The sequence below is a fragment of the Sceloporus undulatus genome, chromosome 7, assembly GCF_019175285.1.
Source record: "Sceloporus undulatus isolate JIND9_A2432 ecotype Alabama chromosome 7, SceUnd_v1.1, whole genome shotgun sequence".
NCBI lineage: Eukaryota > Metazoa > Chordata > Lepidosauria > Squamata > Phrynosomatidae > Sceloporus > Sceloporus undulatus.
In genome coordinates, this window is record NC_056528.1 from 32316963 (window position 1) to 32342049 (window position 25087).

At 43.9% G+C, this 25087-nt stretch overlaps 1 protein-coding gene across 2 annotated transcripts in view; it reads right to left on the reverse strand.

Annotated features, from left to right (window-relative positions):
- Positions 1 to 238: 238 nt before the first annotated feature.
- The window catches only part of GPC3 (glypican 3), a 128014-nt gene continuing 103165 nt past the window's right edge, over positions 239 to 25087 (reverse strand). For both annotated transcript variants that reach the window (XM_042480452.1, XM_042480451.1), the window contains 2 exons: positions 20125 to 20290; positions 239 to 812 (listed from right to left, as the gene is read on the reverse strand). In XM_042480452.1, the coding sequence (XP_042336386.1) occupies positions 643 to 812; positions 20125 to 20290 (336 nt within the window). In that variant the 3' untranslated portion in view covers positions 239 to 642. The remainder of the gene's footprint in view (positions 813 to 20124; positions 20291 to 25087) is intronic.

Consider the following 25087-nt stretch of genomic DNA (forward strand, 5'->3'; position numbering starts at 1 on the left):
ACATGCCCTCCAACATTTTGCAGATGGAAGACAGGGTGCATATGGCTAAGCAACATCAGTGTGTGGTCAAGATAAGTCATTTATTAGAACACAGAAATGCCAGTTTGTGATTGCTATTGTTAATACAGTGCCAGAATCCAACCCTCAAAGCAAAACTGCCCACTTTGGACCCCTCTCATATTCCCACCATAGATATTCCAAATACCTTAAAATCAGAGAACTGATGCATAGCTACGTATCATTTGAACCATGATATTTATTCCAGTTTAAGCAGCCTTTTTCCTCACCCGTGTCAATTCGTCCAAGGTGAGTCGCTGCAAACAGTTGTGAAAATCTTCTTTTTCCATAAACGTCTCAAGGGATGCAAACTGGGTATTATTTTTACCCATTTTTTAAAAAGTCATTTAACAAGATTTCCCCCCCTCCAACCAAATCAAAAGAGTTGCACCTTGCTTGCTTAACCTTAAAAAAACAAACATATCCCAGCCCTCCCTTCCCTTGGTCCTTTGTTTTATTTTGTTAAAAAATCATAACTTTTGTGGGTCGTCCATTCCACATGCCTCGGGAGAAAGAAGAGCGTTTGCGGGGAACGAAACTCCGCCGCTTCCGGCTGGATGTCCAAGGAGCAAGAGTCAACATCGGTCATTTGGGCAACAGAAGAAACAGAGTTGTTAGGGCAATGCCCGCGAGATCAAAGGTGGGCACTGTGCCACCTGAGCCCAGGTTGTGAATCGCCGAAGCTTCTTTGCTTTGTTGGTTCAAAAGCTGCTTGTTGGAAGGAATGTCGTCCGTGTCCAAGTCGTACGCCAGTTCTAGAAGAAAGGAAAGAAAGTGGATGAAGAGGTAGAATTTGTGGTCTGGAGTAAGATACATGTTGCCCCTCGGTTTGAGGTTTTTGAAACAGGGACTGAAAAACTCATAGAGGACAACAAGGTGCATGTATAGCCATGGGCCACTGTGGGCAAATACCATATATACTCGGCTATAAATCAATCCCATGTATAAGTCGAGGGCAGGTTTTGGGGCCATATTTATGGATTTTGATAAGACCTGTGGATAAGTCGAGGTTAAAACTTAGGGGCAATGTAACAGAGGATGTAAAGGATGGAGCAAAGGAAAACAATGCCAAAGAACTTACAAAATTCCAGCAGAGTTAACTATTTGTGCTCATACTAAAGCTTGAATGGATAAGAGAGAGTATCCAAGAGCTTCCAAAACAGATTTCAGTCTTGCCTTTCTGGTCATGCTAACTGCAGGATTATGGGAGTTGCACTCCAAAAAGCTGATGGGAATCATAGTCCAGTACCATCAGGAGGGAAGCAACTTGCCTAGTCTTGTACAAAATTAGGACCAAAGGGAAGGCTGAACTTGCAAAATACCCCTTTTGAAAGAACATTAGTGCAGACCTTGTCAGACCCAGTAAAGTCTCACCTGGCCCTAAATACTGTCTCCAACAGCGGACAACCAGTTGCTTCTAGAAAGATCACATCTGTGGCGCAAAGGCAGCACTCCCGGGGCTCCTTAACTTGGATCAGGTAGGATTTTTGGGGTACAAAATGTTGTCTTTCACATTGCATCTGACCTTTTTGGGCACCCCATTTAAAAAAAAAAGTGGTGTCTATCACCAAGCAAACACACAGTGCAGACAACCTGCTGAAAGCATCAAATATGACAAAGCAAAGCTTGAAAAAGTTCCTTCTTTTGGATTGCTACTCCCAGGACCCCCAGCCAGCATGGCTTTTCGTTGTGACAACTGGGGGATTTGGGGAAGAAACCAGGTCTGCAACACACTTTTGGTGGAAACAGCAGACAAGAACACAACAAATATTCTAAGTATGCGCTCTGAATTCTGTCATATAAACACACACATGCACATACTGCATTCCTAGCAACATGGATTACTTGAATTCTCCTCCACAACTCATGTGGCTGAGATGTTTAAATTATAAAACTCCACCAAGGGGTTTATCTCCCTGTGTGCGCATTTTGTTTTGAATTTCGAAGGTTTTTCTGGCACATTACAAGCAGAAACTCCCCGTTCCAGCGACCCATAAACCCAATGTTTATTTGGAATATTTATTTTGGTAACGGCTTGGGGGCCTCCGGAGCAGCTTGCAACTGATCAAAAAACCAACAACATTTCTTTCTTTTTAAAAAATCAATAACAAATTCTCTAAAACCAGCTGGAACAGTCTAAGACAAAAAAAAGAAGCCACATCGCACGCATGCAAAACCAAATAAGACAACTATAGATATGCTCTTGTTCTTGTTGACTCTGACTTAGTGTAACTCTATCCTAGGATTTTCTTGTCAATATTTATCCAGAAGAGGCTCTCACAGAAGCAGGTATGCTAGCGGGTACATCTACATTGTAGACATAATGCTCTGATGCCACATCAAACTGCAATGCCCAGAATTCCATAGCATTGAGCCATGGCAGTTAAAGTGGTGTCAAACTGGATTATTTCTGCAATGTGGCTGCAGCCTTTCTCTCCAACCCTTCATCTCAATTCTTCCAGGCAACCTCCCAGAATGGGCTCTGATACTAAGCCAAGCTAGTAATAGGATCCAGGGGAAATTTTCAACCAAATTACATTCCCCAACCCCACTTCTCTTCCATTCTGGGCTGGTCTTTTATGCTGGAGATTAGATAATCCATTTACAATAATAGTCAATCATTAGCTCAGCCGCCTGGTATTTCAAAGAAGGTCTCCTTCCCCCTTTGCTTGAATAAAAGGCCGGGGAGGATTTACCTTGGAGCATACAACCAGGTCTTTGGAAGGATTACTTTTTTGGACTATAACTCCCAATAGCACTACCAGCTGGGGCATTTGGGGAGTTGTAGTTTGAGACCTGCATCCCATTGGTCTATATCCCTCCTTGCTGTCTTTCTGACAGCGAGCGAAAACTTTTCTCTACCAACAGGTTTCAAATTAGCGGGCTGCTCTGGTTAAGTTTAGCTGATGGCATTACATGCATGTAAATCTTGGAATGTGACCATAAATGTTATTGCTTGGTGTTATAGATAAAGACCCAGATCGTAAACAGGGATTACTTCTTTGCTGTATGATAACAGCAGCAAGATTATTATTTGCCTAAACTTGGAAATGGACTGAAGCACCAACAACAGCAGAATGCATGGTGAAGGTTGCTGAGTGAGCCCCAATTGCCAAACCAACTAAAGTTCAAGCAGATAAGTCAATTAAAAAATGTCTGAAAGACCATTTATGGAATTTTTGAGCTATAAGAAACTTAATGATGTAATAATTTATGATATTAGTCATTCTAGTAAGATTTCAATGGATCCTTGGGGTTTGGTTCCAGGACCCCCGTGGATACCAAAATCTGTGGATGCTCAAGTCCCATTAAATACAATGGCATAGTGAAATGGTGTCCATTATATAAAATGGCAAGATCAAGGTTTGCCTTTTAAAATTTACATTAAAAAATATTTTTAAGCCATGAATGCTTGACTCTGTGGATAAAAAATCTGTGGGTATGGAGGGCCAATTGTATGTGTATATATATATATAATCAGCCGTCCTTATTCACAGATTTTTTAATCCATGGATTCAAGCATCTATGGCTTGAATATATTCCAGAAAAGTATAAATTCCAAATAGTAAACCTTGATTTTCTATTTTAGATAAGGAACACCATTTTGCTCTGCTATTATATTTAATGCGACTTGAGCATCCACGGATTTTGTTATCCATGGGGGATCCTGGAACCAAACCCCAGTGGATAACAAGGGTCCACTGTAACAATATTGGTTAGTCCCAACTGGGAAAAAATTCCACTGAAATCATTGTTGAATGGTGAGCCAACATCTAGGTAAATCTAGATGCAATGAGTCTGCTATAGGTAGGACTAAGAATAGGATTCAGGCCTTTAAAAAGTAATGTTTCCAAATCCAGGGTGGAAGCAACTTTGTCATGTTGTGCTCTCCGTTTTGTTTTGTTTCGATCTACCCAGAGAGTGCAACACACACAGACTCCCTCTCACACACACATACACACTTGAGTCCTTCTGGTCTCGCTTGAACATGCGGCCGGAATGGCACTGAGATCAACAGCTGTAAACCTGCAAATATGTGCTTTCCATGTCAGCAAAAATGACAGGGAGGGAAGGGGGACATTCCGCCTGCGGAAAAACAATTTGAATTATGCCTCTCATCTTGGGCGCAAGCTTTCCAGGTACCAGCTTCTGCCAAGGCAACCTCATTCCAGGTTGCCTTCAACTTTTGGAAGCCTCTCCAAGGACAGTTAAAGTCACGCCAAGGCCAGAAAGAGAAGAGAACAAGATTCTTTGCAGGGTCTCTTTCACACTGCACAATTACAGCATTTCGATCCCACTTTAACTGCTGTGGCTGCACCCTATGGAGTTTGGGTGAGACAATTATGTGTCAGAATGTGAAACGTATCACCAAACTACAAATCCCAGGATTCAGCTATGACGGTTAAAAAGGGATCAAAAGGCTCTAGTTCAGTGGTTCTCAACCTTCCTAATGCCGCGACCCTTTAATATAATTCCTCATGTTGTGGTGACCCCCAGCCATAAAATTTTCGTTGCTATGTACAAATATGTGTTTTCGGGTGGTCTTAGGCGACCCCTGTAAAAGGGTCGTTCGACCCCCAAAGGGGTCCCGACCCACAGGATGGGAACCACTGCTCTAGTTGCATAGTGCAAATTCTCCAGTTTGGATGGGTTCAGTTCCAGGCAAGTTCCGACTGTGTGCAAATCTCCAGCAGCAAAGTTAAGAGAGCAGCACCTTGCAATCGTTTGCAAAGCTTAATTCATTTTTGTCTGGAACTTGCAAAGATACTACAGGGGAATCTATGCATTTACTTAGTTAGCATCCACATGTTTGTGGTGCATGCAGTGTCTCAGGTTTTGGCCTGGGACGATCCTGAATCAGCAATGCTGAGAAAGCTAGATGGATGATGGACGGATGGATGACGGATGGACAGACAGAACTTATATCAGTGTGGATTTACACAGCCTTTGTGCTACAGAATCCTTGCATTGCATGGGAATGTTGTGCAACTGAATACACAATGAAGTGTTGATCAACATGTCCCTCTACATGTGCCATAGCACTAGATGGGCCACACCATTTCTGGAACCTTGAATCACATGCAGACCCTTCGCAGGAGACAAAACAACACCTAACATCTTCCATAGCGGACTTTCTGTAACTTCACCCCCAGGAGTCCAGCCAGATATGTTTGGGCTCTTCTGTACCAGGGATATTTCTGGGTCGAGAGCGACCTTCTCTGATTCTGCCTTCCCTTGCAAAAAATATCTCCCCCGCTCCAGTTTTCATCACTCGAAAAGGACAAGTCATGACCAAACGGCTAGAGCCGTACCTTGCGAGCAAATGGAGAATGACTTCAAAGACTACAATGCAATGTGAGAATGGCAGCCAGCCAGCTGGTGGAGACACTATGGAGAGTGGGGAATGGGAGGGTTGGATGCCAGCACCAGAGAATGCCCTCAAGCTGCCAGGCATCTGGGCCCTCTGAAAAAGATGCCAAGTTACTGTCTGGCAGAGAGGGCCGCAAGGTTTGACAGAACGTTCCCTGGACGACGGCTGGGTCTCTTCCATCTCTACCATGCTGCTCATTTCTCTTCTCCCTAAACTATACTGTAACCACAGAGGTGAAATATAGGACCTCTTTTTTCCATCTTTGGGAATAGACATTGCCAGGGAACCACAGGGGGAGAGCAAAAATGAGGGTGTCGTTCACCAAATAAAAATTATGCGCATTGCAGTCACAGAAAATGTCAAACCAAGCATTGGGAAACACAGTTGAGGAGCAAAGGACCAGGTGAAGAGACTAAGTGAGCACAGCAGAAAAGTCCTAGGTGGGAATGGTTTTCAATATCTCACTCTCTGTAATGCAAGGAAGCAGGGGACGAAAGGAAAATTTCATGGGGAAGCAGAATTACTATGGGTGGACAATTTTGCATACACAACCCACAACTACACACATGCGGAACCACACCTCGAAATTCCCTTATGGGGATTGCAAAGATGGACATCATCACTACCATGCTTACTATCATAATTGACACCATCCCTTCTCACTGTCATAATTGTCACCTTATCAATGCAGCATAGTGGTTTGAACATTGGACTATGACTTTGGAGAGCAGGGTTCAAATCTCCACAAGGGCCATCCAGTAGTCTCTTCCAACTCTATGATTCTATGATCTAGAACAGCGGTTCCCAACCTCTGGGCCTCCATTTGTTTTGGAATCCTGTTCCCAGAAGCCTCAGCCAACTTGGTCAACAATCAGGAACTGTTTGATTGTCAGAAATCTTCTTAAACCAAGCCGCCCAGGACTGGACACAGTTTTCCAAGAAAGATCTGATCCAAGCAAGGTCAGACCTCACCAGGGCCAGAGAAGGATCTTAAAAAGAACCATGGAGCCCCAGGGTTGCATTTTTCCCAGTCCGCTCTTAAGAAGAAAGCCTTGCACTCGAGGAATCCTGCAGCCTCCTTCCTTGCCAAAACAGCAGGGCGTTGGCTCAGCACTGGATGCCAGCTGCAATTATGCTGCATGTCGAGTCGAGCACCCGTGGCATTTGCAGAGCATCCCTGAGATTTTGTGGTTGCATGCCTCTCCCAACTCCCCTTTAAAATAGGGGGGCGGGGAGGTGTGTCCCTCTTTCACACACTGCTGACTGTGAAAATCGTGGGTGGTTCCTTTTCTTCTCCCTCCGAAGAGCAGAGGAGAGAGAAAGAAAAACAAGGAGGGATCCAAAGAGAGGCCAACGCAACTGACAACCAAGCAACAGCCTTTTCCCCAGACGGTTATAAAAGGTACAGGAGCAACGGCAAAGTTTAAAAGAAGGAAACGGCACACTGCAAACTCCCTCCTGCCCCCAATTACATTTGCATGGCCCCTCCCCAACATTTGGGACATGTGGTCAAGCAACAACAGAATGTGGTCAAGAGGGCAAAGGTTATGAATGGGGAAGAACATGCAAGCTTGGAGAGGCTGCATCAGTTTGCTTTTATCTGAGCCTTCTGGGAAAGGCAAGATTCTGCCCCTGCCTCTCCTTTCCCTTTTGAATTTTGAGCTCAGTTTGCACCAATTCAAGTAAGCTGAGGATGAAAGAGGACAGTGGTTGGAGGAAAGAAAACCTGGGACATTTTAAAAGCAGCTGGGAAAGTGGGACAACAGAGGATTGCCCCTCCAAATTGGAACAGAAGGAGGCTATGTAAAGGTCAATGGGTTTGAGAGTTGGCCTGAAATTTGGGTCATCCAGATTGTAGTCCTCACTGAGCCACCAAACACCTTGGAGAGACCTTGAGCCAAACTAAGTAGGTAAGTAATTTATAAATATTTTTGTCCAATATCATTTCTAATTGGGATGTGTACAAAGCATGGACACCCCAAATGCAGGTATCATAGGGAAGGATGAGGTCCTCTAACAAATCTCAGAAGGCTAGATTGGGATTTTAGGAGGGCTGTATTCAGTCCTGGGACAGAGGTTCCCCATCCCCGAGGTAGTCAAAGCCCTCCTAAGATCAGGCAACCCCATGAAGACTGAACATTTCATAGGCCTGAATCCTGTTCATGACCTGAGATGGTGGTGTACTTTTCCCAGGGTTGTGCAACAGTAATGGTGAGCAAACAGACAAAGGTGCTGGCTCTAAACAGTCTATTTCTCCAACGCCTGACCTCCTTCTTGGCTACTACATTTGACCTCCTGCCATTGGTATCTACGCCAGTGTGGTTATGTCTCTGTATGGCACGGACCATGTTCTGACCACAACCACCAGAGAAAAGTCCACCTAGCCATGTTACGGATTTACAGCTAACGGTGACAGTCTTTAAACAGCAAAGGACAACACTGCAAAATTCGGGTCTCCGTGTGCCATGCAAACACCATAGAGGAAGGAGTCGGTTGAGAAAACAACTCTCAGATAAAGCCACAAATTGTTACCTAGCAAGTTGGAGGGTTTGCTCTTCATTACAAGGCAGCCTATTATGTATCAAGAGCAACATTGCCTCACAGCATGCACCTTACTTTTCTCCACCAGGTAGTAGCCAATTAGCTGAGTTACAGCTTCTTTCTTTCTCATTGATCCATTTACTCACCATTCCCCAAATAACAGCTTTCACCGACTGGCTACAAGAGGAGAACAGATTTCCTTCTTACTGCTTCTTGTTGAATGTCTTGGGCAGAACACTTTCATGCTCTTTCACTGAGAACACAGGAGCAAGCCTTTTCATTGTGGCACCGCAATTGTGGAATGCCTTCCCCTTGGAGTAGGGTCAATGGCGTACCTAACATATGAGACACCTAGAGCGCCTCACTTTTAACACTCTCGTCTCTGCAAGACCAGTCAAACATGGGATACAATTACTTTACCAATGCCACTTACTTCTAAGTAGAAGTGATTAAATGTGACATCAAGGCTATTTCCCTCTGAACAATAACAAATGGCTTGCACCCCAAGCTCTTAGTGTTTCTTCTGTTCTGATGATCTGAAGATCGGAAAGTTGGCAATTCAAGGCCTGAGTGCTACATGATGGGGTGAGCTTCTGTCACTACTTCCAGCTTCTGCCAAGTTAGCAGTTTGAAAGCATGCAAATCTACAGCACTATATAAAGCATAACAACAACAACAACAATAACAACAACTATAATAAATGCAAGTAGATAAATAGGTACCACTTTGGTGGGATGGCAACAGCATTCGGTGTAGTCATGCTAGCCACATGGCCACCAGAGCAGTCCTGGGACAATGCTAGCTTAGTAATGGAGGTGAGCACCACTCCCTACAGTCAGTTACAATTGGACATTCATGTCAAGGGACTACCTTTACCTTTACATTGTCTTCATAATTTTATAGTACTTTCCTTGATCCATTTGGAGGTTATTGTGTCAGAACCAGACACCCAGCAACGATCGCATGCCTGGGCACCTGATCTCAGAGCGAGCGACTGGTGGCATTGGTGGATGCACCAAGTGGCAGAGTGGGATGTGTTTCGAATAGATGCCTAGTATCAGAATGGAGGGCTTTCAGAGAGATCAGAAGCAACTGGAGAGGTATTTTAATTCATTTCAAGCAGGCATACCCTTAAAGAGACCCTGCTGAGAAGATGAGCGGGGAGCCATTTTATTTGGCCCATGCAGACAAGACCAAAGTTTTAAAAACCTGAATGGCATAATTCATGAAAATGTGGTCCACGTTCAGTGCATCAGGATTAATAGTGTCAACCAGAGACTCTCTCTTGTAGCATCAACTTTGTAACATCGTATTTTGAAATCTCAGAGCCTGGGATAGTCCTGACCTAGCAATCCTACTCCGGAGACTTGATTATTAGTTTAATTCTGATGCCAAGTTAAAAAGCTGGCTTTTTAATAAAAGTCTTTGGAGCCTGGTGATTCTATCCAAAATTTTGTACATACATGGCTTGGAGTGTTTTATCGCTAATGTTTGAAATCGTCCAATTATTTAGTTTGTTTTTTTTAGAATGTTTACATTATTTTTTACTGTAAATTGTTATGGCTCCTATTCTAAGGAGCTGAAGCCAAGGTTATTGTAAGCCACCCAAAGGTCTTAGGAAATGGGTCAGGAAATAAATATTGTAAAGAAATAAATTGTCTTTAATGGATCTAAAGGAGAGTCGGTACGGCGTAGCGGTTTGACTGTTGGACCAAATTGCTCTAAAACAGTGGACTAATAAATTGCAATGTGTCCTTGATATCTGCTAGGGTTTGATTCCAGGATCCTCCTGTGAATACCAAAATCCATGGATGCTCAAATCCCATTATATACAATGGGGTAGTAAAATGGTAAGACCACCTTGCAAGATTCCTTGCCTATGAAAACCCTGTGAAATTCATGAGGTTGCCATAAGTTCACATGCAACTTGAAGGCACATCCATACATACTATGTGTAACCATAAAGCAGAAAACAACAACTTCAGCTCACTAGGAAAGATCATACAACAACTCCCATCGACCTTCAATCACTGGCTATGGCTGCCTGGGACTGATGAGAACTGCAGTCAAAGGCTGTCTGAAGAAACTATCCATTCTTTCCCAAAAGTTAGCCATAAAAATTTATCACCAGAGATAGCAATGCAGGTTTATTTCATCAAAAACACACACACAAATAAATTTGTTGTGTGGATTTTACAAAAATATATATTACCAAACCCACTTTTAAAAAGAAAGCAACTGAAATCTGAATCTTGGCTGATTCAAAGCTTGCACGGCCCGCAAGCCATAAAGTGACCTGCGCAGTTCCTTCTCCAACTAATTTTTAAACCAACTTGTGCACGCTTTCTCAGCTATTTCTTCCCCTTTCTCGCTCTTTCTCTTTAAAGCAGATTCACCTTAACTGAAGCAGACATTGAGATTGTAATTATGGGAACGTCTCTTGGGGTAGATTTGTAAGGCCGGCCAGAGCTCCGGCTTGAATTACTTGAAATTAGCAAGGCTAATTTTAATGTCACCATTCAGTAGGGCTTCTGATTTGGAATTTCTTAATGGCCTTCGGAAAAGAAGCCTTTATGCACGGTACAATCTCGGCTTCATTCTTACCTAAATTCCTTCTCTTAGGTCTTATGAATGCCCTTGTTTTGTAGCCAACACAAACTTTGTCCAGTAAAATAATGTAAGGGACTCGGAATGAAAAGAGCTTAGCTGGTCCTTTGCTCCTGTTATTTTAAAGCAGAAATAACTTCGGTTTCTCCCGATGGGGAGACAAAGCCCCCAAATGCAAAGCATGCTCCGCACCCCAGCGTCCCATGAAAGGGGGCCTTCAAATATGCAGTCCTGCAAGTAATGGACTTATTAGACGGATGAAAAGGAGGACTTTTCAGAAAGGGAGCTCAAGCGCTTTGGTCCTGTCATATCAATGATCTTGCTTCAGAATTTCATTCTGTTTACCTTGCTTCCCCGCCCTTTTCAAATATCTCCCCCGCCGCCTCCAGCAGCCTCAAAAGACTGACACTTGTAAAATGCTCATTTATGTATGGTAATGCGCGAGGTGCCAAGGCATTGTGGCCCAGAGAGGGGGAAGGGGAGAAAGAGAGATGGAGAAAAGGAGAAAGGACCCAACAAAAGAAGTGGCACAAGGCACGCCGTGTAAGAGTTTCAAAAAAGTGCACACCAGTTCAGGGGGACAAAAATGGACTCGTTCGCTTTGCATCCTCCGAAAATGCACATTTAAAAGAAAGGAAGAGAAGGGGACTTGACACACATCTGGCCATTGTGTTTGCATCTCTATAGAGAACAGGGCTCTGGTTGCAGGAAGCATATAAACCTCCCTTGCTCTAAGAGCTCCTTTTGACTGCTTGAAAATGCTGGTTTTGACCCATAAAGCCCTCTATGGTTTTGGAAATCCTGTATTGACCCATAGGAGACGGCACTAGAAGCTGAGATTCTCCAGAGAGGCTCTTCTCTCAGTCCCACCATATTCACAGACATAGCAGGTTGTTATTGTCGTTGTGGTTTATGCATTTTCCTCTATTATAATTTACAAAAAATTGTAATAGAGCAGAGATAAGACACAGGCATAATGCTACTAAGGAGGGATATACGGGGGTATTCCCTAGTCTTAAAGATGCTGCTACATTTCGAGTTTATCCCCTTCCCCTTCATTCTTCCTTTTTTTATGTTGCAAGAAATGAACACACAGCTACTTCTCTGAAAACTGCCATTTTGGGAGAAGTGTTACCTTGTTTGAAACGGAGGTGTTATAGTGGACTGTGAGTGGAAACAGGATGAGAATAGATGTTTCTTTTACTTGTTACATAAGACATCCTCGCTGGGATTTTTAAAAAGAATTCTCTAGCTCTGCATGCTTCCATTGAATAATTAACAAATAAGACTGGCCATGCTTCACCTCGCTGAACCCACTGATCAACACAGCCCCTTGTCCACTGCAGTGGTCATCCTAAGGTCTGAGTACCCAATATAGGGAGTAGTCTTGTAAAAACAACAGAGTGAATGATAAAAACCCATAGGTTAGAACTGCAGGCCAAACTGGGCTGCATCTACGCTGCAGAAATAATGCAGTTTGACACCACTTTAACTGTCATGGCTCCATCCTACAACATGGTAGTTTGTTGGGGCACCAGAGCTCTCTGACAAAGCAGGCTAAATAGTTTGCAAAACTACAAATTCCAGGATTCCATAACTTGGAGACATGGCAGTTTGGGTCAAACTGTATTCATTCTGCAGTGTAGATGCTGCCCTGGACAGGTGATCCATCACAATGGCATTAACTAACTTATCAATCAATGAATTAATTAATAATACACTGGGCCCTTGGTAATCCTCTGGGGTTTGGTTCCAGGATCACCTGTAGATACCAAAATCCATGGATGTTCAAGTCCCATTCAATACAGTGGTGTCTCTTAGATAAAATGGCAAAATCAAGCTTTGCTTTTGTATGTATACATAAATATTATTATTATTATTATTATTATTATTATTATTATTATTATTAACCTTTATTTATGAAGCGCTGTAAATTTACACAGCGCTGTACATGCAATCTTTTTAGTTAGACGGTTCCCTGCCCTCAGGCTTACAATCTAAAAAGACATGACACAGAAGGAGAAGGGAGTGGTGACGGGAAAGGGTAAAAGGTCCAGCAGTTCCTCTCAACCTCCGAGGCCTGGACCAAGGCAGATGGACTGGAGGGAGGGCTTGGCTTCAAAATGGAAGGTTAATCATTATCCAGGGAAAATACATAATCACAAGTAGGATAATACATATACAGTACATAGCAATACAGGAAATGGATCGATAAACAGCCAACAACAGAACATCAGATAGTAAGCGACAATTATGCGATGCCTGGGAAGGCTTCTCTGAATAGGAATAGATAAAGAATCGATGGATACAAAGGACTGGTGGTAAAAGGATTTGCATCCCTGTCCCAGAATGCCTCAGTGTATGTGGAGGTCCCACTGCAAACAGGACCAAAGACCACGCAAGGTATGTGGAGGGGCAATTCCCAAACACAGGTAGGTATTCAGGTGAACCCAGAGGAAAAACCTTCCCGTGTCTTCACTAGTTCCTTCCATCTCCAGACATCTTAAAACTCAGAGAACTAACTGAGACGCTTTTCCAGTTGCAGGGCGGAGAGGAGAAATCTGTGAACCGAGATGTCGCATGGCGGAAAGAAATGTAACCAGGAAATCTGAAGTCAGCCTTCACCTGGGGAAGGAAAACAGGATTTTGCTACGCTCCATCAGGGAATTCCTCTTTGGAAGCAAAACAAGGCCAGTCTCTCTTCTCTCCTTCCCTGCCTCCTTCTCCTCCAAGAAACACCTGGGCCTCTATAGTCCCAACCAGCTGTGCTTATTCACCCCCATGAGCACCGACAAATCTCAACCGCTAAAAATAAAAAAGAAACTTATTCGTATTTCGAAAGGAGGAACAGCAAGATGTTTGACTCCATGGATAAAGAATCTGTGGATATGGAGGGCCAACTGTATTTAGCCTTCTCTTGTAAGAGAGCTCTGGTGCCACAACGAACTTTGGCCCGTTACAAACGGGCACCCTAGAACGGACTCTTCCAGACGCTTCTAACCCTAGCACGGACTGAGTCCGTAATGAATGGCGGCGGCCATTCCACACGGCTGCCGCCATTTTGACGTAACGGACGCTCTGCGTCCACACGTCGCGTGGCAGAAGTGACGCCATGAGTGCGCGACTAGTGCCTCGCGGAGTCTCTTCCGGGCTGCAAGAAGGAGCGTGATTTTCGCGCTCCTTCTTTGCTGCGTCCGGGAACTGCGCTGTTTGGCTGCTGCGGTTCCCAGATGTTGCAACCGGCGGCGGCAGCAGACCGCCGCAATCTGGCAGTCTGTAACGCACCTAAAAATCTCAGGATTCCATAGGATGGATCAATAACAGTGTCAAACTGCATTAATTCTACAGTGTGGCAGGGACTGCAGCTGACTGCATTAAGTGTTTCAAAAAGCCCTTCAACACTGATATAATTCTCGTTAAAGTTGACCTAACGGCAAGTCACAACAAATAACACAACCCCTGATGTTGCAGCAAAGCACCACCTACCAGGCTTTTGACCTTCTGAGTGTGGAACCTCAGATGGGAGGCCATCTGGGGATGCCGATGGCAACCCTAAGCGCCCCTTGAGGTTCTTCTTGTTCCCCAGAATGGATACTAATGGATGAATAAAGCTGGGTTTTGGGATACGGAGCCGGAGTGGGAAAAGGATGTGAGAACCAACCCCCCAAGATAGCAAGCGGCTCCAGACTGGAGTTCCATTACCAGCAAAGAACACAAACAGCCCTAAGTCCTGCTCCTGGCTATTTCCAGCATCTGGCTCAAGTGTTGTGTGCTTCTAGTTGGTTGGCTGCTCAGTGTTTCTTCCCATCTGTTAAGTGGACAACAGAAGCTCTTTTTGTAGGCTGGTGGGGGCAGAAAATTATTGGCCACAGCACAGGTTTCAGACAACTATAGGGCCCCCGACTTCTCCAAACCCTTTCCCAGCGAAGGAAGCTAACCATCTCCTCCAAGGTTGGATTATCTGTGGATATGGTGCAGGGGGAATAAATGCTCCAGGACCCTACATGGTTCAGGGATCCTTGCTGCTTAGCATCACATACATTTATAAGTAGAGAGATCTTGTAGCACCTTTGAGGGTAACTGAAAGAAAGATGTTGGCAGCATGAGCTTTCTTGATTTCCATGGCCAAGCAGAGATTCAAATCCTAGTCTCCAATCCAATTCTGAAATCATTACACCACACCGGCTCTCTATCCTACAATGTTTCACAGATTAAAACCAGGACACATGGGGACCTGTAACATCAGAGTGGAGTCAAGATGGCAAAGATTATTAATGAGAAAAAGTGGACAAGAAAAGAGAGGCTGCAGTAGTTTGCTTTGGCCTGAGCCTCCTGAGAAGGGCAGAATTCTTACTTTCCTCTCCTCTCCTTGTGGCTGAATGATATGAAAGAAAGCTGCTTTTGCACTTTGAGCTTGCAGCAATTGAAAAAGCCAAGGACAAAGAAGGAAAGCAGGGGGAAGAGAGAGAAACTGGGGCATTTTAAAAAGAGCTGGAATAATGGGACGACAGAGAATAAATTGGGACAGTCCCTATGAAATCAGATATGGAAACAGACTAGCACAGCCATCTCTTTGAAAACTGCCACATATGGGATGCAAGCACTTGACGGAACTAGGGAGAAACACAACATTGGTAGGGAGGGGAGCGGGAAGGAGGGAAAGGATATTACTAATATCTTGATAATAACCATCCAGTCCCACCAGGCAACTTGAGAGGTGCAGCAAACAGAAACAGGAAAGCACAGTCTCCATTGCAGCTGTTCGAAAGGGTGAGTTCCTCAAACAGGAAGCACCTTTCCGAATCCCTGGGACTCATTTTGTCTCAAAATAGCCGTGAGCACACAGCCACTGAGCAAAAGGAGTCACAAAACAGAGGTGTGGAAGAGCAGGACAAAAGATGGGCCAAGACAAGATGGCAGACTCGTGGCTGGGAGTAGGGCTGCCAGATCCCAGGGCCTGGCATTGAGCCTCCAGGTGGGAGACAAAGGTGCAAATTCTCCCACTTTGCTGGGCTCAGCTCCAAGCAAGAGGAAAGGGCTGTATGCAAACCTCCAGCTCAGCTAGTGGAGGATTTTGCTTTGCAATGACGCCTTGTTCGGTTGCTCCAAGTTGCCAAGACTCTCTCAGAGAGGGTCTGAGTAGTTATTTGGTTAGCTTCCTCTTTCCCAACCAGTCATGGTGTTGCCAGGGCTCATCCTCTGCTCTGCTCTGCATCCACTTTGTAGCCAGAAGCAAATGGGCTTTATTGAATGTTCCTTGTCCCTAAATAGGTGAGAAGGAATAATCTGCTCATTTCACCTTGATCTGGGAATGGCCCAGACCTGTCTTAATTTGCAGACATGAAAGTACGTCTCTCTTTCTGTCTGAATGACAAGTTGTGAGCAACTATGAGCGGCACTTAACACATAATACTCAATGGCATCACCAGGGATCGTCCCTAGGTCTCAGGTTTTGGCCCACAAACCCGAAGGCATGAGACGATCCTGAATTGGAAGTTGTTCTCCAAGCTCTCAAGCAGCTTTCTGTGTGTTCACCTTTCTGTAAGATTACTTGGGGGCAATTTAGAATAGACACAGAAGCATTTTTTAATCAGAAAATTCCTGGTGCGCCCACTGACACTAACTATCCCCTGGCATCCCCCCCCCCAATAAAAACAGAGAAAGCAAATTCTCTTATGTCCAGAGGGAATCACTTTTCATCTTCCACCCATCGGTGGATGCCTATGGATCTGACTATTGCCATTACTGCAGTCTCTTAGGAAAAGGGGAAAAAATAGAACTAGCAACAAAACAAAGATAGCTGACATTTTTCACAATCCAGTCATGCCTCCAGTCATGCAAAACCCGGTGCTGAGATAACAAGATGGAGCATTGTATCAAACCTTCAGAGTTATTACAGTGTTGAAAAGATGCTCCTGAAATATTTGAGGACTGTGCCTGGAGGCTGGGCTCAGCAAGCCAAAGGTGCAAAGTTTATGTGCCCATTTTCCTGAAAACTAGCTTTCAGCACCCTAATAGTGGATCTACTTTTGGTCAGCTTGAAGCAGATAGTGAGTTACCTGAGGCTGCAAGGAGTAACCCAGAGTTATCAATACAAGCAGAGCGTCTTCTTGTTGTGTGTCTTCAGGCAATTGCCAACTTATGGCGACCCTAAGACAAACCTATCACCTAAAGAGCACCAGGCTGACACAGATTAGTTTACTGTAGCAGAAAAAAGCTCTCCGACATCTCTGATCATTCCCATCAGCAGCTACCTGATCCTGTTTTATTTTAAACCAGAGATGTGTGAGTGATAAAACAGGAATCAGTTCATTGCCATGGAAGACAGATTTGTGATTCTGGAGTGGGCTGCGGCATCCTCTCTTGCTGTACTGGAGGAAATGCTAAAATTTCATCCCGCAGACGCCACATGCCATCTGTGAGGCTCAGCGGTGTACATGTTCTATTTTAAGAGACTTCCACACATGCCCAGGTTGCAGGCTGCCATTTTTTTTTTGCAGCATTAAAAACAGGAAGCGAAACCCAACCAGCTCCACATGTTTCTTTGCTCAGGATGCATACGTGTTCATCCTTGGGACTCTTTTTTGCAAAGTGGAACTACAGCTGGAGGATCTAGACACCAGCTTGGTGAGGTATAATTGGCAGGCCAGTCCACACAAAAAGGATCTCTGTCCAGAGTAGTTGCTGATCCGTTATTTCTACCCAGTTTTATTTGAGGGTCAGCACCAGTATCTAAATAGTTTCCTATCCCTGCAACTATACCAGTCTGACAAGGCCAGTCCTGCTTAATCCTCCATCTCCCCAATTTTCAGCTGCTTTTAAAATATCCTACTTTCTCTCTCCTCCTTCATCCTCAACTTCAACTGCTACAAACTGAGTTCAAAACGTAAAACCAGTTTGCACGCGGTTAACATGACGGGCAGAGGAAAGGAGACAGGGCAGACTCTTGACCTTCCCAGGAGGCTCAGGCAAAAGCAAAGTGCTGCAGCCTCTCCTAGCTTGTGCATTTTTCCCAAGTGACAACTTTGGTCATCTTGGCCACACACTGATGGAGCTTGGCCATAGGTGCCTCACAGGAGAACACTTTGCAAAGGAGCAAACTCAGCCCAGCATCCTCTTGCACCTTCACAGTAGTATAACTCCAAATCCAGCGGTTGTGCCTTCTCTTCTCCTGGCAGAGGCCACAACCCAGAACATATCCACGCAAGAGATCCCATTACTCACACAAGGTTGCCTAAGTAGCTGTGCAAACACAAACTAAGACATGTTCCTAACCATTTATCCTAACTTGGCAGCTGTGCAATGGAGATCACCAGTTTGAGGTTTCCAGCCTACCCTCCAACATTTCATACATGAAAATCAGGATACGTGACCACAATGCAACATGGGAACATATGTGGCTAACATGGTGTAGTGATTTGAGCACTGAGCTAAGATTCTAGGCAACCATGATTTGAGTCCCAGCTCAGCCACAGAAAACCACTGTATGATATTGAGGAAGAGAAGGTTAAGAGACGACATGATAGCCATGTCTAAATATTTGAAGAGAACTCACATTTAGGATGGAGCAAGCTTGTTTTCTGCTGCTCCAGAGAATAGGACATGGAGCAATGAATTCAAGCTCCAGGAAAAGAGATTCCACCTAAACATTGGGAAGACCTTCCTGATGGTAAGAGCTGTTTGAAAGTGAAATATGCTACCTCTGAATATGGTGGAGTCTCCTTCCTTGGAGATTTTAAAACAAGAAGCTGGACGGTGGTGCTTTGATGGTGTCTTCCTGCATGGCAGATTGGAGTTGGACTGGATGGCCCTTGGGGGTCCCTTCCAACCCTGTGATTCTTTCAGCAAACTTTCTCTGAAGAGATCCAGCCAAGAAACCTCTAGGAGAGGCTTGCCATGTCAACTTGAAGGAGGCTCATCACAACAACCCAGTTCTCCCCATAAACCACCCCCTTCATCTCAGCATGGATATTTTGATTCAAGCTGGCAAACCTCCCCAGCGACTGCAATTCATTAGGAAAGGGCTGGGTGGCGGGTGGAACGTCAAAGAGATCTGGTCTCAGATTGCGCTGTTTTGGCCCCCAAAATTACTTAAAACGCTTGGAAAGAAATTAAAACGCCTTCCTCCACATATGAATCCCACATGTCTCCCGTGGTCCAGTGTTTACCAATGCTGAGTAAGATACAATTCCAGCGGTCATGGCTGATCAATTCCGCTGCAACCTCCTCCTCCTTCTTTACCATCTCAGCGTTTTATTTACCATGTAAAGAAAATGCACAGCTTTTATATATGCAGAAGTGTACGCACCCACATGGCGAGGCTGACAGGCCACAGGTAAATAGCTCCGTTTTCACTCCATTAAAAACCAGGTTATCGTCCAAGATCAAGCGGGGAGAGCGTTTATCTCCGCATCTGGCCTCCTTTTAAGAGACCATGCCTTTCCCCTTTAAACTCAGAAAGTTGTGCAGCTGATTTTGTCCAGGTTCAATTGTCTGTTCTCAGACAAGGGGAATATGCTCAAAAACAGACATGCTTTGCAAGGCAAAGGAAGGCAAGGTGGATTTTTGAAACTGGGAAAAGTTACTTTTTTTTGGACAATAACTCTCAGGATACCGATCCAACCCCAGCCAGCATCTCTTTACTTCTTCATCAGCCGCAAGCGCAAGTAATCAAAATGTGATAAGTTGCCTGTACCCACATGCATCCATTATGGAAAGAAAATGCTGGGCTGGTTGCACTGAATTCAACTTTCCTCACCTTGAAATGGGGCTGATAAGGAGTGCAAAGAGTGAGTGAATGAAGTCAAGGTTGCTATAGTTCAGACGCAGAACAAGAGGTTTCGCCTGTTGATATAAGTTATATAAGATCAAGCTCTCTTTAGACTGTGCCCTTCAAAAAATAGTGTTCTTTCAGATATGGTCTTTTTTATTGTTGTTAAATTCAAAGGAGGTACAAGTTGGGTTTCCTTTCTCCAAAATGCTTGGGATCAGAAGCATTTTGGGTTTCAGGGTTTGGATTTTGCATCTACATTGTGAGATCTCTTAGCGATGGGACCCAAGTCTAAATAATAAATTAAATTATGTTTTGTATATACTTTATATGCATAGCGTGAAGGTAATGTTATACTTAATATTTTTAGAACTAATGCAGCCTGACACTGTCATGGCTCCATCCTGTGGGATCCTGGGATTTATAGTTTGTTGTGGCACCAGAGCTCTCTGACAGAGAAGGCTCAATACCAACAAAACTACAAATCCCAGGATTCTATAGCATGGAGCCATGGCAGCCAAAGCAGTGTCAAAGTGCATTAATTCTGCAGTACAGATACAGCCCTTATTAGAAATATTCCAATAAAAAAAATGTCTGCATAAAGCTGTTTCATGCAACGTTTAAATGAAATGGACTAAACTGGCATTATATAGTGCATAATCCTCTTTCCAGAAGCCCCACATCTTGTACACTAGCTGTGCAACAATTCCTTCCTCTTTTGCTTTAGGCCAGGACAATAAAAGCTGGAAAATGTAGTTCTCTCCCCACCCCAAATTACCTGCCAAAAACCTCAACTGGTTCTTGACTCTTAGTTCTCCATTTCCAGAAATGGCTCCACCGCCGCCGCAGTCGTCCTCGTCGTCGCAGTCCCCGCTGCTTGCGTCGCCCTCCTCTTCCATTTTGCCCAAATTCTTCTGGCGAGGGATAGCTACTCCTTTTAAGAGCTGGAAGAGGGGAGAAAAACAGCAGGAGGTTTGAAGGAAACCGCCCAGAATATGACAACGGGTATTCAGTTCAGCTGGTTTTTAAATGTGTGGTTAGCCATTTTGAGTCCCTATATAGTGGCAGAAAGGTGGGATGACGACGATGATGATGATGACGATGATGACAACAATGCAGTCAGACCTCCATGGATTCAAGCATCCACAGCTTGAAAATATACCAAAAAATATGTAAATTTCAAAAAGCAAACCTTGATTTTGCTATTTTATATAAGGGACATAATTTGACCAGCCATTGTATTTAAAGGGACTTTGAACATCCACGGATTTTGGTATCCACAGGGGGTCTTGGAACCAAACCACAGTGGATACCAAGGCCCCACTGTAATAATAATAATAATAATAATAATAATAATAATAATAATAATAATAATAATTTACACAATAGTTTTCAGTTTGGAATATGTTAAAACATATCCTGCAAAATAGATGTATATCTTTGGACTCTGTAGTTTATGTAACCCTGAAGCCAAACCTTTGACATCTGACCTCAGGTGTCCTCTGCAATATAAGTACTTTGGCTCTTGTTTGTCTCTGGCTTTGGTTAAAAAAGGCCAGTCCCTTCCCCCTTGGGCTGAGAAATCCTTCTACTGTTTTTATTCACATGAAAACTGTAAAACCCTTTGTTTATTAAAAAAAAGAAATCACAGCAAGTAGGAAGTTTGTTTATGCCGGGAAATAAATATTTTAAGCCCCCTTCCCCATTCTCCAAATGCAGCCGGATAATTCATGATTTCCTGCCTTGCTCTTGTTGGCTTCCCAGGCGGGTGGGAAATTCACAGCCATTTTTGCAGGGTCCTTTCCGTTCCCTGGAAAGCAAACTTGGATTTTAAGAAGTTGTTGGGTTTTTTAAAATCAGTTCTTTGTATACATTTGTAGATTAAGCAGGAACGATGAGAAAGCGCTTACCCTTCCAAGTTTCACGGATGAAAATTTGGGATTTGCGAGGCCAAGTCACATCAGAGGCGTTTATTGCACAAAGGGGCTAATTTCAGCATTAATGAGAGATTAAAGTGCATTTAAAGCATCCCGCAAATGAAGCGAAAACGGCGAGTAATTGCACAAATAATTATCGCGTGCAATTGCACAAATAAAATGATATTGAAAATGCAGTAGCCATGACTCTGGGTTCATGTTGTTGTTGTTGTTGTTGTTGTTGTTGTGTGCCTTCATGTTGTTTCTAACTTATGGCAACCCACAGAGTTTTCTGGGCAAGATTTGTTCAGAGGAGGTTTGCCATTGCCTTTCCTGGAGGTTGAGAGAGTGTGACTTGCCCAAATTCACCCAGTGGAGTTTTATGGCCAAGCCGGGAATCGAACTCTGGTCTCCAAAGTTGGACAACATTCAAACCACAATGCTCTCTGGGAGCATCTACATTGTAGAAATAATGCAGTTCAACACTACTGTAACTGCCATGACTCCATTCTGCACAATCCTGGGATCTGTAGGTTTGTGAGGTGGCAGCATATGTTGTTGTCAAAGCTTAGAAAAGTTACTTCTTTGGCCTACAAGTAGCCACCTTGGCTGGGGATTTCTGGCTGTTGTAGTCCAAAAATGTAACTTTTCCAAGCTCTGGTTAGACTGTCAAAGTCTCTGGAAAAAATACTCCTATCGTTTGCACATCGCTGAAGGCGGTTTTCGGATGTGTTTTTCTAATAAAGTGTTCTCCTTCTCTATGGCAGCTGCACAAGAATGCAACAAGGTTTTAGCTTCTGCGAGAGTCTGGAGCCACAAAACCGTAGCAATTTCCTATTAAGTAACAATTATGACTGCTTCGGTTCCCCCCTTTCCCCCAAAAAATTACATTTTGGTGGTTTCGCTGTCTTTAAATAGCTGCTATCGCTAAGTGCTACCCTGACATTACTGCTCCTTCTCCTCTTGCGGGAAGAGGAGGCAGGAAAAATAGACAACCCAATAATCAGCAAGTACTTTGGAACAATAAGCAGGGTGTTGTTGTTGTTGTGTGTGTTGTTTAAAAAAATAAATAAAGTTAATGACAATTTATCCAGCTGCAAGAGTTTAAGCGGCACATCCTCTTCCGTCCTCTTTGCCAAACCAGCGCGGCGGAAAGAAGATTGTCACCCACTTTGGAGGCACACGACTTTAAAAGGACACAAATCAGTTCAAGGCAGGGTTGTGTAGTGTGTGTGTGTATGTGTGTGTTCTGGCAAAGGAACACTGGGACCTTTGGGACACCCACGCGGTATGATCTTGCATGGGACCGTGCCACTTTGGAACGCAAGGTCGCCAATGGGGTGGGCAAATTTGGAGGGCCGAGAGGGTGTTTTCATCCCATCCCGACTTGCAGAGTTTGCACCAACTCCAAACACATGCCTTCCAACCCTGGGACATGTGTGTCTAAGAAACACCAGAGTGTGGTCAAGATGGCAAAAGTTATTAGTGAGGAAGGAAACACAAGCTAGGAGGGACTGCAGCAGTTTGCTTTTGCCTGAGCCTTCAGGGGAGGGCACAGTTCCCTCCCTGCTCTTCCCCTCTTCCTCCTGCAGATAGCAAATTATGGTTAACCCTTCACATTTGCAGGTTTGATTATTTGTGGATTTTATTAATATGTTCTCTCTAGGAAGCTCTAGGTCAGTGATGGCAAACGTATGGCACGCATACCAGAGGTGGCACTGAGAACCCTCTCTGTGAGCACATGTGCCGTCGCCCAAGCGCAGAGTTTGCCAGAGTTTGTTACTAGAAAGCAAGAGGAACATGGCACTTTGCAATAAATAAGTGGGTTTTGAGTTGCAATTTGGGCCCTCGACCTCTAAAATGTTCACCATCACTGCTCTAAGTCCTCCAGTGCATCTCTGCTGGACACTGACCATAGAGTTGTTCTGGAGGACCAAGAGATTACTAGAGAAAACACTTCTCTAGCCATTTGTAGGTCCTCCGGTGTGATTCTAAGGTCAAATTCCAGCATCCCAACAGGCCATTTACTTTAAATCTCTTATACTGTATGTACTTTTTATCTGTTATATGTACCATACATGACAATTTTGTTCGTCTGAGGATGAGAGTGGGACTTGACCAAAGTCATCCAGGACCGAGCAGGGATTCAAACCCCAGTCTTCAAAGTCACATTCCAACGCTCATCTATCTGCACCATGCTGGCTCTCATACCTCACAATGTGTTACCTTATCTTCTACAATGCACACAAAGCAACATTTATATAATCTAAGAACATCGCAGCCTCTTTGGTAGAACTTCACACTTTGCTGGGATGGAACAGGAGCTCAGCCAAAGAGACTGGTGCCACCTTGCAGACTAATGTGTTTTATTTGGCATCAGCATTCGTGGATTCCAGCCCATGAGCTGTCGTCTACCAAAGCCGATGCCAGATAACACTTTAAGGTGTTGCAGGACTCTTTGCTGTCGGAGATGTAACATAGCAATGCACCCAGTCCCTGGTTTTTCCTCCCCATAATATTAATTTTCATACCAGTTTACCTGGAGGGGTGAGAAGACTGAGAGGTGACATGATAACTATCTTCTAATATTTGAAGGGATGTCATATGGAGGATGGAACATGCTTGTTTTCTTTAAGATTTTATAGTTTTACTGTTTCAACCTATGTACTTAGGACAAGAGACTACTGTAAGAAGAGTATATGAAGAAACAGAATGGTTCCAAATTGGCAAAGAGGTCAGGCAAGGCTGCATTTTATCACCCTATCTGCTCAACTTGTATGCAGAAAATATCATATGTAGAGTAGGTTTAGACACAGAAAGAGAAGTGAAGATAGGAGGATGGAACATCAACCATCTAATATATGCAGACGACACCATGCTACTAGTTGAAATCAACACAGACATGGAACAATTGCTACAGAAAGTCAAAGAAGAAAGCGCAAAGGCGGTTTAACTAACGTTAAACATAAAAACAAAAATAATGCCCATGGAGGATTTACATAAATTCATCCTAGATGATGTGGAAATTAAAATAGTTCAAGATTTCCCCTGCCTTGGATCAAACATTGATCAGAATGGAGACTGCAGTCAAGACATTAGAAGAAGATTAGGAATGGGAAAGGCAGCCATGAAAGAACTAGACAAGATCTTAAAGTGCAAAGATATGCAACTGAGCACTCATCCAAGCCATAGTATTCCCTATCACCATGCACAGATATGGGAAATGGACAGGGAAGAAATCAGATAGTAAGAAAATCAATTCATTTGAGACATAGCACTGGAGAAGAGTGCTGAGGAAGACTGCACTACAGGTGGATTGATTTAATGAAGGAAGCCATGGCTACTGCCCTGAATTTGCAAGACCTGAACTGTGCTTTTGGTGACCAGGGGCCTTGGAGGTCTCCCATTCATAGGCTTGACTTGAGAACAATTAACAGTATCATCTATAAATGACCCAAAGCAAAGGATGCTCAGAGTGTTAACTATGAGCCATTAACACCTCACTAAATACAGTAAATGAACACTTCCTCATCCTCTAGTTGTTCTAGGCCTAAATCCAATTGATTTCCTCCCAACCACAGCAAATCCACTGAATCAACAAGATTTGTCTATGTGTTGACTCACCATTCGATAATTGACTCTCTGGGTTTACTCAGGTTGGGACTAACCAATAGAATAGATGCCTTCAATTGCAAATCCCAGAATTCCTAACTACCAGCCATGTTCTCTCAGACTGATGGGAACTATAGTCCCAAATCCTAGAGGGTATGTAGTTGGAGAAGGCTGTGGTAAGAGATGAGGATGCATCTCCTTAGGAAAGGCATT